At 38.4% G+C, this 14628-nt stretch overlaps 2 protein-coding genes across 3 annotated transcripts in view; one reads left to right on the top strand and one right to left on the bottom strand.

The window, feature by feature from the left end:
* Positions 1 to 52: 52 nt before the first annotated feature.
* plin3 (perilipin 3) lies at positions 53 to 13896 on the bottom strand. 2 transcript variants are annotated; one of them, XM_088077847.1, is made up of 9 exons: positions 13739 to 13839; positions 11352 to 11426; positions 7708 to 7797; positions 7296 to 7491; positions 6832 to 6914; positions 4512 to 4743; positions 2177 to 2517; positions 1586 to 1804; positions 53 to 1217 (listed from the first exon to the last, which is right to left on the bottom strand). In XM_088077847.1, exons 3-9 carry the CDS (start codon positions 7774 to 7776, stop codon positions 1077 to 1079), a joined length of 1281 nt encoding a protein of 426 aa, XP_087933973.1. In that variant the 5' UTR covers positions 7777 to 7797; positions 11352 to 11426; positions 13739 to 13839; the 3' UTR covers positions 53 to 1076. The 2 variants fall into 2 exon arrangements, with proteins under 2 accessions (XP_087933973.1, XP_042339757.2); XM_042483823.2 differs by lacking the exon at positions 11352 to 11426 and having other exon boundaries at positions 13739 to 13896.
* Positions 13429 to 14628, top strand: part of sema6bb (sema domain, transmembrane domain (TM), and cytoplasmic domain, (semaphorin) 6Bb) — a 172787-nt gene continuing 171587 nt past the window's right edge. Inside the window, exon 1 of the mRNA XM_088077846.1 lies at positions 13429 to 13607. The gene's annotated coding sequence lies outside the window, so the exon portion shown is untranslated. The remainder of the gene's footprint in view (positions 13608 to 14628) is intronic.

The raw sequence follows: 14628 nt of genomic DNA, 5'->3' as shown, positions 1-14628 counted from the left end.
AAACTCACATCTGACACCTTTATGGAAGTATTCAAGCAAGGCACTAACACTGTGCTGTGTCAAATTTTATTGACATATCACTGACAGTTCAACAGCTGCTTCAACAAACTAATCAAGGTTCAAAATACTGAAATTAAAACTGCAAATCTAAAAGCAAATGAGTGCACTTTGTGCTCCAGATCTCAGTAATTGTTGCGTGCTTATGTCTGTTCAGTTCTCACAAAGGGAATTTAGAGCCTTGAAATGGTATGACAGGCAATATAATTTTGGCTCTGGGAATGCTTTGAGTTCTTTTAAGGCACTAACAAAAGTCTTTCTAACACTAATATGGGCAGGGCACATACATAGATTAACCTTCAGCATACGTAAAAAATATTTTTATCATTAAGGATAAATAATAAAGTGCACAAATGTGTAAATTCTCTATGGCAGCAGGACAGAGTTTCAGCCATTATTGATATTTTGAAACCGAGGCAAATTGACTTGATTTATTTCAAAAACATGGGAAGAAGGCCATAAGCAACAAAAGAAATAATTGAAAAATTAGCACAAAATTGGTTAAGAGTACAAGAAAAAAATTGAGAAAAAAAGAGAAAAGGTAAAAGAACTAAAGCAAAAAAAGGCAAAAAATGACCTGGGAAAATGATATTAAATTCTGTAACATAACTTTAAATTTGTGATAATGATTATTATAAATATAGTTTTGCCTGAGCTTTTTTCCTCTCTTGCTTTTCAAAAAAAAATGTCTACTTTTTTCCCATGTCTTCTAAAAAAATAGCACCAATCTGCTCAGGGTTCAAAAGGATTAAATGCTTATGAAAGGCAACTGAAGGCAGCACAAGAAATGTGATGTTGCTCCAGGTTTCAAAGGGTTTACTGACTTATGATTAATTTGTACATCACAAAAGTAGTGTCGTTCAATGAAAAACAAGTGCATCATGACTACATGAATGTAAGGCCTCTTTCATTAAAGCAAGCATTTATATATAAATTTTTAAGTGGTCCTTCTACAGTAAACACTAACCCCTGTCACCACTTAACTCATTAACTCATGAAACACAACAAAGTCTCCAAGTCTATTTGCGGGGTCCGCTCTGCTTCGACGCCACATCTCCCTCTGGCTTCTCAGTGATTTGAGGGGCGAAAGGTCCCACTAGCCAGTTGAGTGGTGTGTTGTTTAGAAGATACTCCACGACACCATCCAGAGACTGTTGAACCTGGGAACAAGCACATACTAGTATCACTTTCAACGAAATATTAATATTTTGTTGGATTTGTTATTATTATTTTTGAGTAGGAAATACTTAGGTTACATGTGTACATTACTAAATACAACATAAGACTGTCCTACTTTCATTAATGAATATGAATGAGCACACGCCCCTGGGAAAGCATGTTTGTTTATGCAAAGTATGACTCTATGGGTATTATTCAAGCACCGATATAAAGGTGATGTAAGGACTCACTGTGAAAAGTGATGGCATTGAAAACAGAAATTAAAACTTCAAGCACTGGGCTATTTTTAGCTGCGCTGATGCAGCAAAACAAAAACGCTGCGGTAAAGACAACGTGGTGCAATTAGTACTTGGGTCAGGTGGTGACGGCTCCGCTCCACAAGGAGGGGTGTGATGGTGCTGGTGCTCCCCAGAGAGACGTGCAGTTCTTCAGCTGATTGCCTTGCCCTGGTGAGCTGGTCCTGGACTGCACCTGGCAGACCTTGAGCACTTGACACCACGTTGGAGCATGCTGACCTCAGCTGGGAGCTCAGACCATGAACCATGGAGAGCACGCGCCATTCCAGCTGCTGTAAACACAAAGGGGAAATAAAAATAAAGACAAAATATAAATTTCAGCATATATCATAGCTGTAACACATCTATCCCTTCCATACTCCCTCCCCCTTAAAGCCAAGGTAGTTTCCTCATCCTAATCCTGATGATACAATGTAAAATCACTCCTACTCTGCCTTTGAAATGCTGGTCTCGTTGAATTTTAAGACTTGTTTTGCTCTTATCGTCATGCTCTAAGATTTCTATCATTTCTTCAAATTGTATTCCAAGTCACTCTGGAGTATACATGAAGCATATGTGCACTATATACAGTGTAAATGCTGTCAAATGTAGAAATAATCTGTTTAGAAACCATTAAGTCAATTCCCAAAAGCTTCAGCCCTGACCTCGGCCTCATCGCTGGTCCCATCTGGCTCTGACTCAGTCTGTCGAGCTGCAACCTGCTTCTGTTTCCACTCTGTCCAGCGCTGCAGCAGCTGCTCTGAGGCTCCTCCTATCTGGTTACCGGCGGTACCCAGACTGGTACGGGCGCTCTCTAGCAGGTCCAGAGTACTGGTAATCTGAGCTACTGTAGCATAGGTGGCATCCCTGGCATGCTGTGCACGGACCAGGGACTGCTGTAAGGCTCGCTCCTGGACTTTGGCAGAGAGTTTTCCCAAGCGGACAAAGTAGCCGGAGCTGGTTGATGGCGTGGTCACCTCTGTGGTGGCAGGTTCAGCGACAGCAGCTGAGAGAGAATAGTGTTAATGTCAAATATTCAAAAAAGATGTTTCATGTTGTAGAAATTTAAATAAGGACAATCAAAAACAGCCACACAGGGTTGGTAGGACAAGAGCGTCTATGAGGGCTGACTCGGTACCACAGTTCAGGTAGACAGCATTTGGTCAATAAATTTCTTACTGTTTTTTAAGGAAGTGGAACACCTTATCAGCAAGTATTAGAGACTCTGGAAGTTTTGCAGTGTTTAAAATCAGGCTCAAGTATTGGCTAAAATTTGCATCAAAGTGTCATGACCAACGATTGCCTCGAACACTGCCTGTCAGACTGATTTTATTCTGATGGACTATTATGTGTTGTGTTGTTTTATATAGTGAAATGTTTATATTTGTGAATTTGTATGTCTTCTCCTGTTTTTTGGTAGTGTAGGCTACTTGCTGTTTAGCATAGTTTTTTTTTGTTTTTTTAAACCTGCCCAGGGACAACACATGCAAATTAGCTGCTAGTTGTGCGCTGTCCCTGTAAAATGAACAATAAAGTAAATAGCATTAAATTCAAAAACAATACAGCCATTCTTGACCACTCCTTCAGTTTTTGCTATGTTATGAACTTTATCATGCAGAGTAACATTGTCTCCTGTGCCTCCATTAGAAGCCGCAGTAACCACTGAACAAATCCAAAATCCCCTGAGCATTGCCATTATGGGTACTTTGCTGCTGCTGCTGTCGATTACCAATGCAATTGCATCTTTTTCACATCCACTTCCAGAGACTAGGATGTCCTCTGGTGTATTCCTGATATACTGGAGTATGGCAGGTTGTCATGATAACATGACATCACAGGAGCAGGTGTCAAAGCTGTGAGTGTTGGAAATTGTGGGTGCTTTACGGGCCAAGTTAACAGAGGGGAAGTTCACTGGAATGACCTGCCTCTCTTTCTCTATGAATAGCATCAACCATTCACGCGTTCAGATCCCGTCACTGTTTTAGATTTTAACACTTTGGTCACGACCACCCCTCATATAACTGCATCACCTTGTCTTGCCTTTATAATGATAATTCATCTGGGCAGTCTCATAAAATTTGCTGTTTGATCTACGGATCAGTGAAGCAAGGACACACTGACACACTATGTGGAAAATAGTGCTAATGCTATCACTCACGCATATTAATCATGGAATAAGCTGAGTTTAAGTAAATAGTGGTAATGCTGGCTACACATTATAATGTATTTCATGTGTGTATATCAGTGTAAATTAAACATAGAGTAAGGTAAGGGATAAATCTTTGTGTTTGACTTTTAAAGCAAAACTGTAGCATTATTAAAGCTTAATTGAAAGAAGAAAGAATACAGCTGCCATGTCTTTTTCATATGCCAGTGTGGGACGAAATGCTACTTTTTTTGCAAGTGCAAATGTCAAAAAAAAGGGGAAAAAAAGGCCAAAAATCTGATTAAAGTGGTGTAGCAGATCTTGATTGGCAATTTAAGGAATAACAAAAGTTTGTAAAATCTATTTAAAAAAGTGTACCAAAATTTGATACACATCTTTGGAATAATTCCCACTTTGATTGACAGGTCTGTAAATGAAAGGGCTAACAACAGACAACAACTAAATCTAATTTAAAAGCGTGTTATTACTATTAAAGTTTTGTTTTCATCAGCATGATTTATGAAGCACTGGGGTGAAACAGCTCTACTTTTTCAATTATAATCAGGAGAGGATAAACTGCTGACTGACAGGGTCTTTTTCTTTGTTATCTCATCAGCTATAAAGTAAAAGTTTGGGAAAAGCTACTTATTTACAAGCATCTGTGATAAAAACGTTACAAACTGGCCACTCGTCATCCATAATTAATTAATTGCAACTGCAACCTTGTTTCAGCTTCATTTCATCCAACTGTCAAAACACACCCGTCTAAACCTCAGCGGTAGCCATATGGGTGTATCACCTCCCTTGGTTTTTATGGACTCATTACGCTTTCCACATCTTGGAGAGTTACTGACCCAGCTCCCTCTCAGTGAGCGGCAGGTTCTGGTCAACCCAGTCCTCAGATCGGCTGAGGGCCAGGCCCATCCCACTGCTGACCATCTGCCCCAAACTGGTGCCCATGGCGGTGATGATACCTCCGCTGACCGCTGCCCGGGTCATTTCGACACCGCCCATGACAGCCCCCACCACAGCATCTTTGGCCCCTGCTACCGACTGGTACATCATACCTACTGTGTCCGACACCACCTGAGGAGGAATAAAACAGATTATGAGTCATGCTTGGAGAGCAATGATGGTGCTATTTTGTATTTTCTACATAGCTCTTATCCTGTTGGCAGATATGACTGTCAATTTGACCTACAAGGAGCAGTGAACAGAGAAAGTGATAATCCAGGGTGCAACAGTATGGGTGAAAAGGGCCGAGGTTGTCATGGTTTGGGTTTTCGTGTTATAGTGTGGACTTTGTTTTGGAGTTTTCTTATTTTCCTTGTTTGTGTTTTATTTTATATTTTCATTCTTCATGTGTGGTTTCACTTCCTGTCTCTGTGTTTCCCTGATTTGGCTCACTTATCTTTTATAAGTCTGGTCTGTCCTTCACTGTTTGTCTTCCCTGCACACCTGTTTCTGTTTTAGTCTCGTTTGCTCCACCTGAGCATTCCCAGCCACACCATCATTTGTTTCCTGTGTCCACCTGCCTCAGCTGTGTGTCACTGTTTTGATTAGTTCGGTGTGCATATATATATATATATATCTGTGTGTTTCCCTTTGTCAGTTTGTCTGTTATCCCTGCTGCGTTTTTCCCTTCTGTGGTTTTCCTGCTGTTATCCTGGCCGGTTGTTTCCATCGTCGTTGCTCCTGTTGTCACCTGAGTTCTTCAGTATTATCCCGGTTTGTTTCAGTTTTGTTTCATATTTTATCTGTGCTTTTTTGTTTTTGGTTACCTGTCTGTTTTTATGACTTGATTATCAGCATTGTACACTCTTTTTCATTGCAAATCGATCCACCTGTTTTGTGTTCTGCATTTTGGGTCCTCCTTCACCATCTATTGTGACAGTGGTGGAGGCTAGGGAGTGACGTTTACTCCATCGTTTCCATTGTTTTCTTTCATAGGACACCTCTGAGTGTTTCATTCTACTTACCACGGCCATATACTGCATCAAAGGATCAATGAGTGTGGTCATATCATCTTTATGTGTGTTTGTAATCAGTTTATCACGTGACTTGACGATTTCCCACCGAGAAGTAACAGTTACTGTTGACATATAAAGTGCAGCAGGGATGAGTCTTTAAACCCAGAAATGAGTTAACCTTCTAGCACCTCAAGTTTCCCGTCTTGAAGTCAGTAGGTTTTTTGAATGGGTTTTAAGTAAAATGCTTGAAATTAAGTCTGTGTGTAACACAAGCGTATCGCCTAAATACACCAAGCAGCAAAGTGGAGCCTGTGGTCAGCCGTTTTGCAATGGCTATAGAAAGCTGCAGTGGCCTCTCTGAGCTGCAGCCGTTTGGTTCTGCAGATAAGTGCAGTCAAACTAAAAGTTGGGGATAGTTTAACTGCTAGCAATGAACTGCAGACATTTAACACGTGCAGCTATTCAGTCCTGTGACATGTTGACCTATGTAATATAGAATTTCTTCCGGCGTGAAACAATTACTGTATGAGCCACACTTTGCAGCTGCTTTGCGTATTTTAGCTTAAACTTTTTCCCCTTCTATATAAAATATGTGAGTAAACAAACCACTTCAAACTGTTACTAAGTGGCTAAATGAGACTACAGAACGTCATCGGGCCGAACGTGGCTTTACAGCCTTATTGTGGGGATTGAGTTTGAAGTCAGGCGACCGCGGTGTAGTTCGTTTATAGCAACACGTTAGCTTTTGACTTTTGGCGATGACGCCAATTAAAGAATCACAAGTGGGTGTTTTTTTTCATTTGTGAAGATTCTCCTGCTGAACAATACACACAAGAATAAACTTTTGTGACACACAGAGCTTTTCTGCAATAATTCAAAATCGAATGGAATTTTTGTTTGTTTTTTTTGTTTGTCGAGGAAACCGGAGCGATGTTAACTTCTAGGTTGTTACTCAGAAACATAATCCGTGCACCACTCTATAGTGTGACATGTAAACATCGTTGTTATGGTTACCCAATTCAACTTGAGGACTTATTTAAAAGGCTAGTAAATGACCAGAGTGATGTGTGTTGACATATGGATGTGTAAGATACCACAGACATTATAATAAGGGCTTTTACTCTTTAAAGAGACCCAGTGTGATAAAGGGTAACATTATAATTAATAAATCCAAATGAGCAGTCAAAAGGTGTTTCTTGCTGACCTTGTCTGCTGGCTGTTGAAGAATAGGCAGCTTCTCTTCCACCTTATCCAGTCCTTTCATGGCGTACTCATTGACTGTAGCAACTGAGACAAGTACACGACAGAAATTCACTAATAATTTAAGAGGAAAAACATGAAATGGTTTCGAAATGAAAAGAATCCTCAGCTAACCCGAACAGTGAGAGGTGATGACAAGAAGTAACAAAAACAGTAATTGTTTCATGTTTACAATAGACTAAGAACTGAAAGGGTTTTAAAGATGACACTTCCAGTAAACGATGTGGAAATTCTGCTCTTAGAAGAAGAAACCTATTTTTCTTCATGCTGTTTTCTAACCCAGAGCTAACAAGTGGACCTGACATCAGTTTCACACCTTTAAAGTGCAACAGGCTTGCAATATTCTTTTATAGCATGCCATCATTGCGAATACATTACATCATATTTTGCAAAGAGAGAAGAACTCACGCTGTGGTTCTATAATGTCCAACAGAGGCTTGGACCCCGTGGTGGCAGCTGCTCCCAGAGTTCGGACCCCGCTCTCTGCTGCATCCATCACCCCCTTCAGCAAGGGCACGCTGTCTTTGGTGCTGCTGTAGGCGTTGGAAACCACCTCGCAAGCTGAACTGACCAGAGGTAAATTGCTCACTCGGGACACAACATTCTAGGACGAAAATACAACCATTACTGTCATTGAAAAGACATAAAAATGTGAAATATCATCCTGTCTGTGTATAGAAAAGCTCTTTTTATTGCAGAGTTTAAGTATTCCGTTAGGGATAATGATTGATTCCCCACAGCGGCTTATCAAGCGTCAAATGAGTTCATAATAAGCCTTGGTTTTGGAATATGTGTCATTTTGGGTCACAGTGCTCCTCACCTGCTGGTCTCCATTAGCTGGTTCTGCTGCTGCAGCTCCAGTCTCATTAGTCTTCCTGCTGTCTGCCATTGTGACTGCTGGATTCAATCTCTGACATGGAATATAGAGTGTCAGAAACAGAGAGTCACCTCACATTGCTCGGTATGCATGATGAAATACATCTCTGATATCCATTGTTTAAGTGGCTGATCTAATTTATCTTGCAGAGGAGAATGTCTCAGGAATTTGGCAATGGTATCTCTGTCCTGTCAGACGGTTTCAGAATATGGGCAGAAAGGCAACTCAACCATGTTAAATTCATTTGTCAACACAATGATGCAATGAGGATGAAACTGCACTTAAAATATGAAATGGTGCAGCCAAGCAAACACTTCAAGTTTCGACACTGTGTCAAAGTTGAAGGTTAAAAACTGACAGATACATTTTTTTCTTTCTTGTTTGCTTCCCTCTGTTATATTTTTGCATTTTTAAAATGATATAGCATCCTGAAATAATAAAGTCTGAATATCAGAGGCTGGATAAAATTTAGAATTTGCTCATGAAAAGACAGATTAATGAGGCCAACGTTTGCCAAAGCACAGCAAGATGAGCCTGAGTGAGAATCATTCTGCCATCTTCCGTGACATCTATTACAAAATGCCAGAAGTACAGCCTGACATTTTATTAGCATTTCAAAGTGACTGAGGTACGTTTTTAAAAGTGGCAACATCATAGGAAAAAAACTCACAGGATTAAAAGAAATTTATAACTGTTCAATCCAGATGAAAGAAGTTTTCTATAAGAAAGTGAAAACGCAAACAAGTCTTGGCTTAATCCTTCAATTTAGCTTAATACTTTAACTTCTTAGTGTGTGTGCAGTGATGATTGCTGTGACATAAAAGGGATACAGACATGATTAATTATGAGCAAGAATTCTGGGGATCCAGAAGTTTGTCTAATTTGAAATTATGGATTAGAGTCCAGAGAAAAGCATGACTAATGGTAAGAAGTAGCCTTGTAAGAACGGACCAGCGGGCCTGTAATCCTGGAGATTGATTGTTCACAAGCTCACATGAAGGCGTGCAGGCAAAATGGACCTCGACATCATTTATATCAAGCGAAAGTTCTTAAGTGAAATATTGAGCAATACTGCAAGTCTACTATTGTAAAGTGTTGCTTTAAATGAAAACTAGGCCAGAAGAATTACTCAAGTGAAATATTGCTTCAAGTGAAAATGACCCTCTTGTGTTAAAACAATGAGTTATTGCCTTCAATAAAAACTAAATCTAATGCTTAATTGGGTCAGAGAAAAGGGTCAAATGAAGCCGTAATTAATTCAATCAATCGTCCAATTATTTTCTTCATTTCTTTTCTTCTTGGGGAAAGGAGGAGAAATTGTATGTAATTTTCAAATCAACTTCGCACAAGACGGGTGACAGTGGGGTGCCAGAGGAATGTTTTTTTTCGAGGAGTGGGCGATATGGATAAAATCCTAAGTCACGGTATACAGTATTTAATGTAAAACTAGAACAAACATTGCTGATTATTTTCCAGATTAATCAAATAAATATAATATACACAATATTGGTATATACTGCATGTAAATGCATTTCAAAAAAATGTCATGGATTGACAATCTATTTATGGATGAATTAACCAGATGAAAATATAGTCAAACATAAACAAAATCCATCATATAGGTGTAAAAATCAAACTAAATTCCAATATTACCAAAAAGCCATCGTGCTCACTTATTTGTCACATTGCTTATAATAGTCTAATACAAGAATTAGACACCATGGTACAGTGTGGACTAATTTCCTGTAATAGGAAAATTTATAATATTTCACATAGTTCTAATAGGATTAGTTGATTAACTGATTATCTGCAACTATTATGATGATCAATTAGTTGTTTAAAGGGGAAGTTCACACTAAAATCTCTTAACTAAAGATTGTTTTGTTGTGAGTTGCGAGTTTTTGGAGCTACCAGTAATAGAAACATCTGCCTTCTCTTCAGTATAATGGAATTAGATGGCACTGGGTTGTGGTGCGAAAGCTATTTTCTAACTATTTTCTTTCTATCAAACTACATCCTCCAACCAAATCACTGCACAGAAGGAAGCGTGCATCTACTCATGGGCGAGGGGCTCGTGATCATGACAGCGCGAGATGGAAACATTACTGGTGTCTTTCTCGGCAGAGCTTCAATGACAGTTAGCTCAGCGAAACTCTTGAAATCTTCTTTTCTTCAGTGTAGATTGTGGAAGACCAGTGCTGTGATACCGTCTGGAGGTGTAGCTCAGTAGAAAGGAAATGCATCCTTTATAAAACTGCTCACAACAAGGTCTGTGGATAATCTTGAGTAACATGATTTCTGGAAAGAGACATTTCGGTTGAGTTTTTTTAAGAAATGTATTTTTTGTCACTTTGAACACTGCACGCTGAGTGCCATCTAGATCCAGTATATTGTAGATAATACAGACATCTCTATGGCCGATATCTCCAACACTCTGCAACTCACAATCTAGATTAATAAATAGCACTAAAGCTAATATAAAAAAAGATATGTGTATCTGATTTGCAGGTAAACTGTCCATTTAAGCCATTTTCTCTCTGGTTCCAGCTTCATGTGTCATGTGATAGTAAACTAAATATCTTTGGGATTTTTTCTGACATGTCAGGGGCCAAAACAATTATTCAGGAAAATAACTGAACTGATAATGAAAAACATGATGAAGAGATGAAAGTGATAAAGGCAAAGAGGCATGATAGCTGCTGGCGCCAACATGTGGACAACATCTGTTTGTGTTCTACCAGATGGTACACACAGAGACATCAGTGGACTCCACCTGTATTCACCAGTACACAGTTTGTTAATCATGGCTGACCTGATGTATAGGGCAGACACATCAAAGACAGACATGACCTCTGTGATCTCATTGCCGGGGAAACATACAGCAATAACACAAGAAATGAAGCTGAACAGCTGTAACCTAATGCCTGTAGCACGCAGTAAATGCTCACGTAGATTGGGCTACACATCCACCTGACAGAAGGAACTGCTGTCAGAGAGACGAGCCTCAGATAGGATCAAATAAAACCCAGCGGGGATCCAGAAAACCCAGAAAACTACACTACAGACAAGCAGTTTCACCAACATATGACCTTTATATCGTACATCTGCTAATTCTGATCACAGATTCTTTTAGATGTCAGGGTGAATAAAATGCTCTCTGATGTTTTCATGACCTGTGGTGCTCCAGACTCGGTGTGACTGCAAATTGCATTTCGTTGCAACAGCTCCGTTGAGCAACATGTTTTTCTGAAAGGCAGTTGATGACATCTTCACTCGCTTTATTACAAAGCAAAGTCTGACTGTGCTCCACGATATCAAGTGTGAGATGAACCAGAGATAAAATTCAGGGCCACGGTACATATTAAGAGGAATGCTGTTATGTAATACAAACTTAGCTGTTTTAGACTTTTGGAAGTAATCATCTCACTGACAAGAGATTCCAGCAAAGTGCTCATAAAAAAGGCTGTCTGGCCTCTTTGTATTGCATTGTAGGACTGTGTGTCACATCCTCACAATACTGAGACACATCACCCTCTTTCAGCAAAAGAAAAGCTGCTACACTCCCTTTGGAGCTGAAACACTCTGACCTTTGATATTAATGGACCAGCTGGTATATCTCCAGGAAACTATTGAGACACTTGCAACAGGGGACGGTGTTAGAGCTGAAAAGAAAGAAAGAAAGAAAGAAAGACAGAAAGATTGAAAGAAAAAAAGAAAGACAGAAAAATCACCAAAGTTGCTTTCTTAAAAGTTGAACGGTCTAATATCGTTAAAATTCATGTGTAACAGTGTAGGCCCAGATCAGCGAGATTAATTTGCATGGGCTGAAAAGCATTTAGTCAGAGCCCGACCTGGAGGTCAGGACCATCCAAGAGGTCACAAGATGATAACAGAGGGGGGAAAAATCTATTACACAGTGTTCTTGTGAAATGTTGGACATTTTAATTTCTGCAGGCCTCTAAAAATCCCTCAAGTGAAACAATTTTAGAGAAGAAAAGTATGTGCTCATGTTCACACTGAGAGGTCCCAAGTTGGCATTGCCTCATTACAAGGGCTCAGTTTTTGCACAATAATGTTACATCAAAGGGAAACTGCACACATTTTCAAAATCCAAACGTATTATTTCTAAAAAATTAGAGAAAATTTGCAACTCTATCCCAAATTTATAAATTGATAATTTGTTATGTCATCAGAGTGTAAAGACTAGAGCTGTTCCATTGGCAATGAATTGAGAAAGATGTCCTAGATTGGTGGATCCCAACATATTTTATAGACATTTCATATTATATTCAATACTTAAAAATAACAACAACAGAGAGCAATTGATAAACTGAAAAAATTAACCAAAACAGTGAACTCAATTTGTGTAAAGTGAGCAATTTGGATGATTTTTAGCAGATTATTTCCAGTAATTATTGAATCAGAGATTAGTTTTCCTGTTTTTTGTTTTTATTTATTTTTTTTTTAGTAATTTTTAATCTAGCACTGTATTATGTTTTTTTTTGTTTGTTTTTTTTCTTAAAACAAAATAGGCTTTTTTCTGACAAATCAAGTAATTTCTAGCAACTCATTTTTGAAGATGGGACACCCATTTCATAGATGACACTGACAGAACCCAGGGGAATGTTCTGAGTATATGGGTATATTATCTGTTTCATTGCTGAGAACACTACATTACAATAGAGCTCATTTTGGTTTAAATAAAGAAAACAACTTTTCTGTGGGTCCATAAAATCAGGCTCTATTCATTCTCTATGGAGCAGCTCCAGAGTTTATACTCACAATCATATGACATCACAAGTTTGAGACTAACTTTGATTTATGGTCATGTTCACAGATGTTGATTAAACTTCCCCGTGCCATGTAAATAACATATTGCAACTCATAATTTAGGTGGTGTTCCCCTTTACGCACCGTTTTAATAACATAACTTTTTCTGTAACCCTTTGAAACCTGTATTGACATGGGTTTTGTTGTGCCATGTTCAGATGCCTTCACAAGGCATTTTGAAAACATGGGAAAAAAGGCAGTGAGCAAATTGGCAAGAACTTTTCCCGCAAAGTGCAAGATATTAGTAGAGTTATAGTAATAATCATTATTATTACTATATTTAGATTATTTTTAGAAAACCTAGGGGAATGTCCAAGAAACTATATTTCTAATTATCATAATTATATGTTTAAATGTATTTTACAGAATCATTATTATTTTTCAAATTTTCAGGAAAAATTCTGGAAAAATTCTTTGTTTTTGCCCATAATGTTTTTAATAATTTTGTAATTTATTTATTTTTTGAAAATTTTTGGGTCATTTAATCTTAAGCTTTCCCTTTTCCCAGGTTTTTGAAAGAAATCAAGCCAATTTATTTAGGTTTCAAGAGGTTAACCAATGCAGCTATTATTTTGAATGAAATGTTTATATTTTCTTAATGCATTGTATTTCGTGTATTTCTATGCCCCTGTGAAGCACTTTCACAAAAGTGTTGGCACTCACTGCAATAAAGTCCACTTTCTGCAGATCAGCCAATTGCAGAGCAAAAGTAGGATTTAGCCGCAGCGGTAGTCTCGCGTGGCAAATGTAAACTGGCTGAGAGGATGATTTCCAACTCATTTTAGCTGCTTTTGAACACAACGCGCTAAACCCTTCATAACGTGCGCGCGCTGTATACTCGTGCATGTTTCACAACAGCAACTGTCATCTCCTCCAGTGAAGTGCTGAACTTTAGCCCCGAAGATAAACTCTGACTCGTTGTAAATCTTACTTAAGCAAACAACGACCCTATTTTAAACGCTTTCTTTTGTTGTATCATGGTTTTTGTTCAGGTACAACACTCCTCCAGCAAAGTAAGTGTTGTTCTTCGACCTCCTAAACTCACTTTATATACATTTCCCTTTAACCTAGCGAGCTAGCTTAGCAACACGAATTTGAGAAGTTGTTTTAAAAGAAAAACAGAGCTGTCAAATCAGCGACTGACCTCTCTGGCAGCCCGTTGCTCCTCTGTCCTGCCGTGACCTGCAGTATAATGTTGGTCAATGAACCGGTCCAGCCCACAACAAGGCCCTCTTTCTCCGGACTGTTGAGCTGCAGCACAGTATGAGCAGAAAGGCGGAGTGTGGGACTGTCGCATAAACTTTAAACCAATTGAATCACAGCACGGAAGTTACAGTAAGACACACACAGTAAGTGGGTCACACAGCTGTAACATCTGGTGCAAAAAATGTGAAGAAATTCAGATGAAATTCATAGACAATTAGCAAATCTTAACATGGCATTTGATGTATTATATTGCTGTGTTCACTCAGTGACATTTTACCATGCTGACTGGTTCCTGTTTTACAAGATATTCACTCTTTTTGTCACACTGGTAACAAACTCAATCATAAGGTGATAAATCCATAGATTGTGTAAAAGAAGGATGGTTTTAATTTGTGTTTTGGATAGATATGGAAAGCAACGAAGGACATTTACATTTTTTCATTTATTTATTTTATTTGACAGGGACAATGCGAATTAACATAGTACAACTACCACCTGTTACAGACAAGCTCTAGCAACTGATCATTCACATATAGAGATTATATGTATGTGTGACTATTGCTAATTTAGGCTTTTAGTGAAGAAAAAGAAGAATAAAAGTGAAAATATCAAGGTTTCATAAAATGGTTATGGTAAAAATAAGAGAAAAATGTAAATATTTACATCAAGATTACATGGAAATACAACATGTAGTGACAGTAAAAAATAAATAGATAAAATAAAAATAATTTTAAAAAATCATTGTTACACAGAGCTACATCACTTAACTATAATACATTATAAAATAGTAAAAAATGACAAAACATGAAATATTTATTTGTTTATTAT

The sequence above is a fragment of the Plectropomus leopardus genome, chromosome 5 (genome assembly GCF_026936395.1).
Source record: "Plectropomus leopardus strain MGB_pleo_1.0 chromosome 5, ASM2693639v1, whole genome shotgun sequence".
NCBI lineage: Eukaryota > Metazoa > Chordata > Actinopteri > Perciformes > Serranidae > Plectropomus > Plectropomus leopardus.
This window is presented reverse-complemented; position numbering and strand designations above follow the sequence as displayed.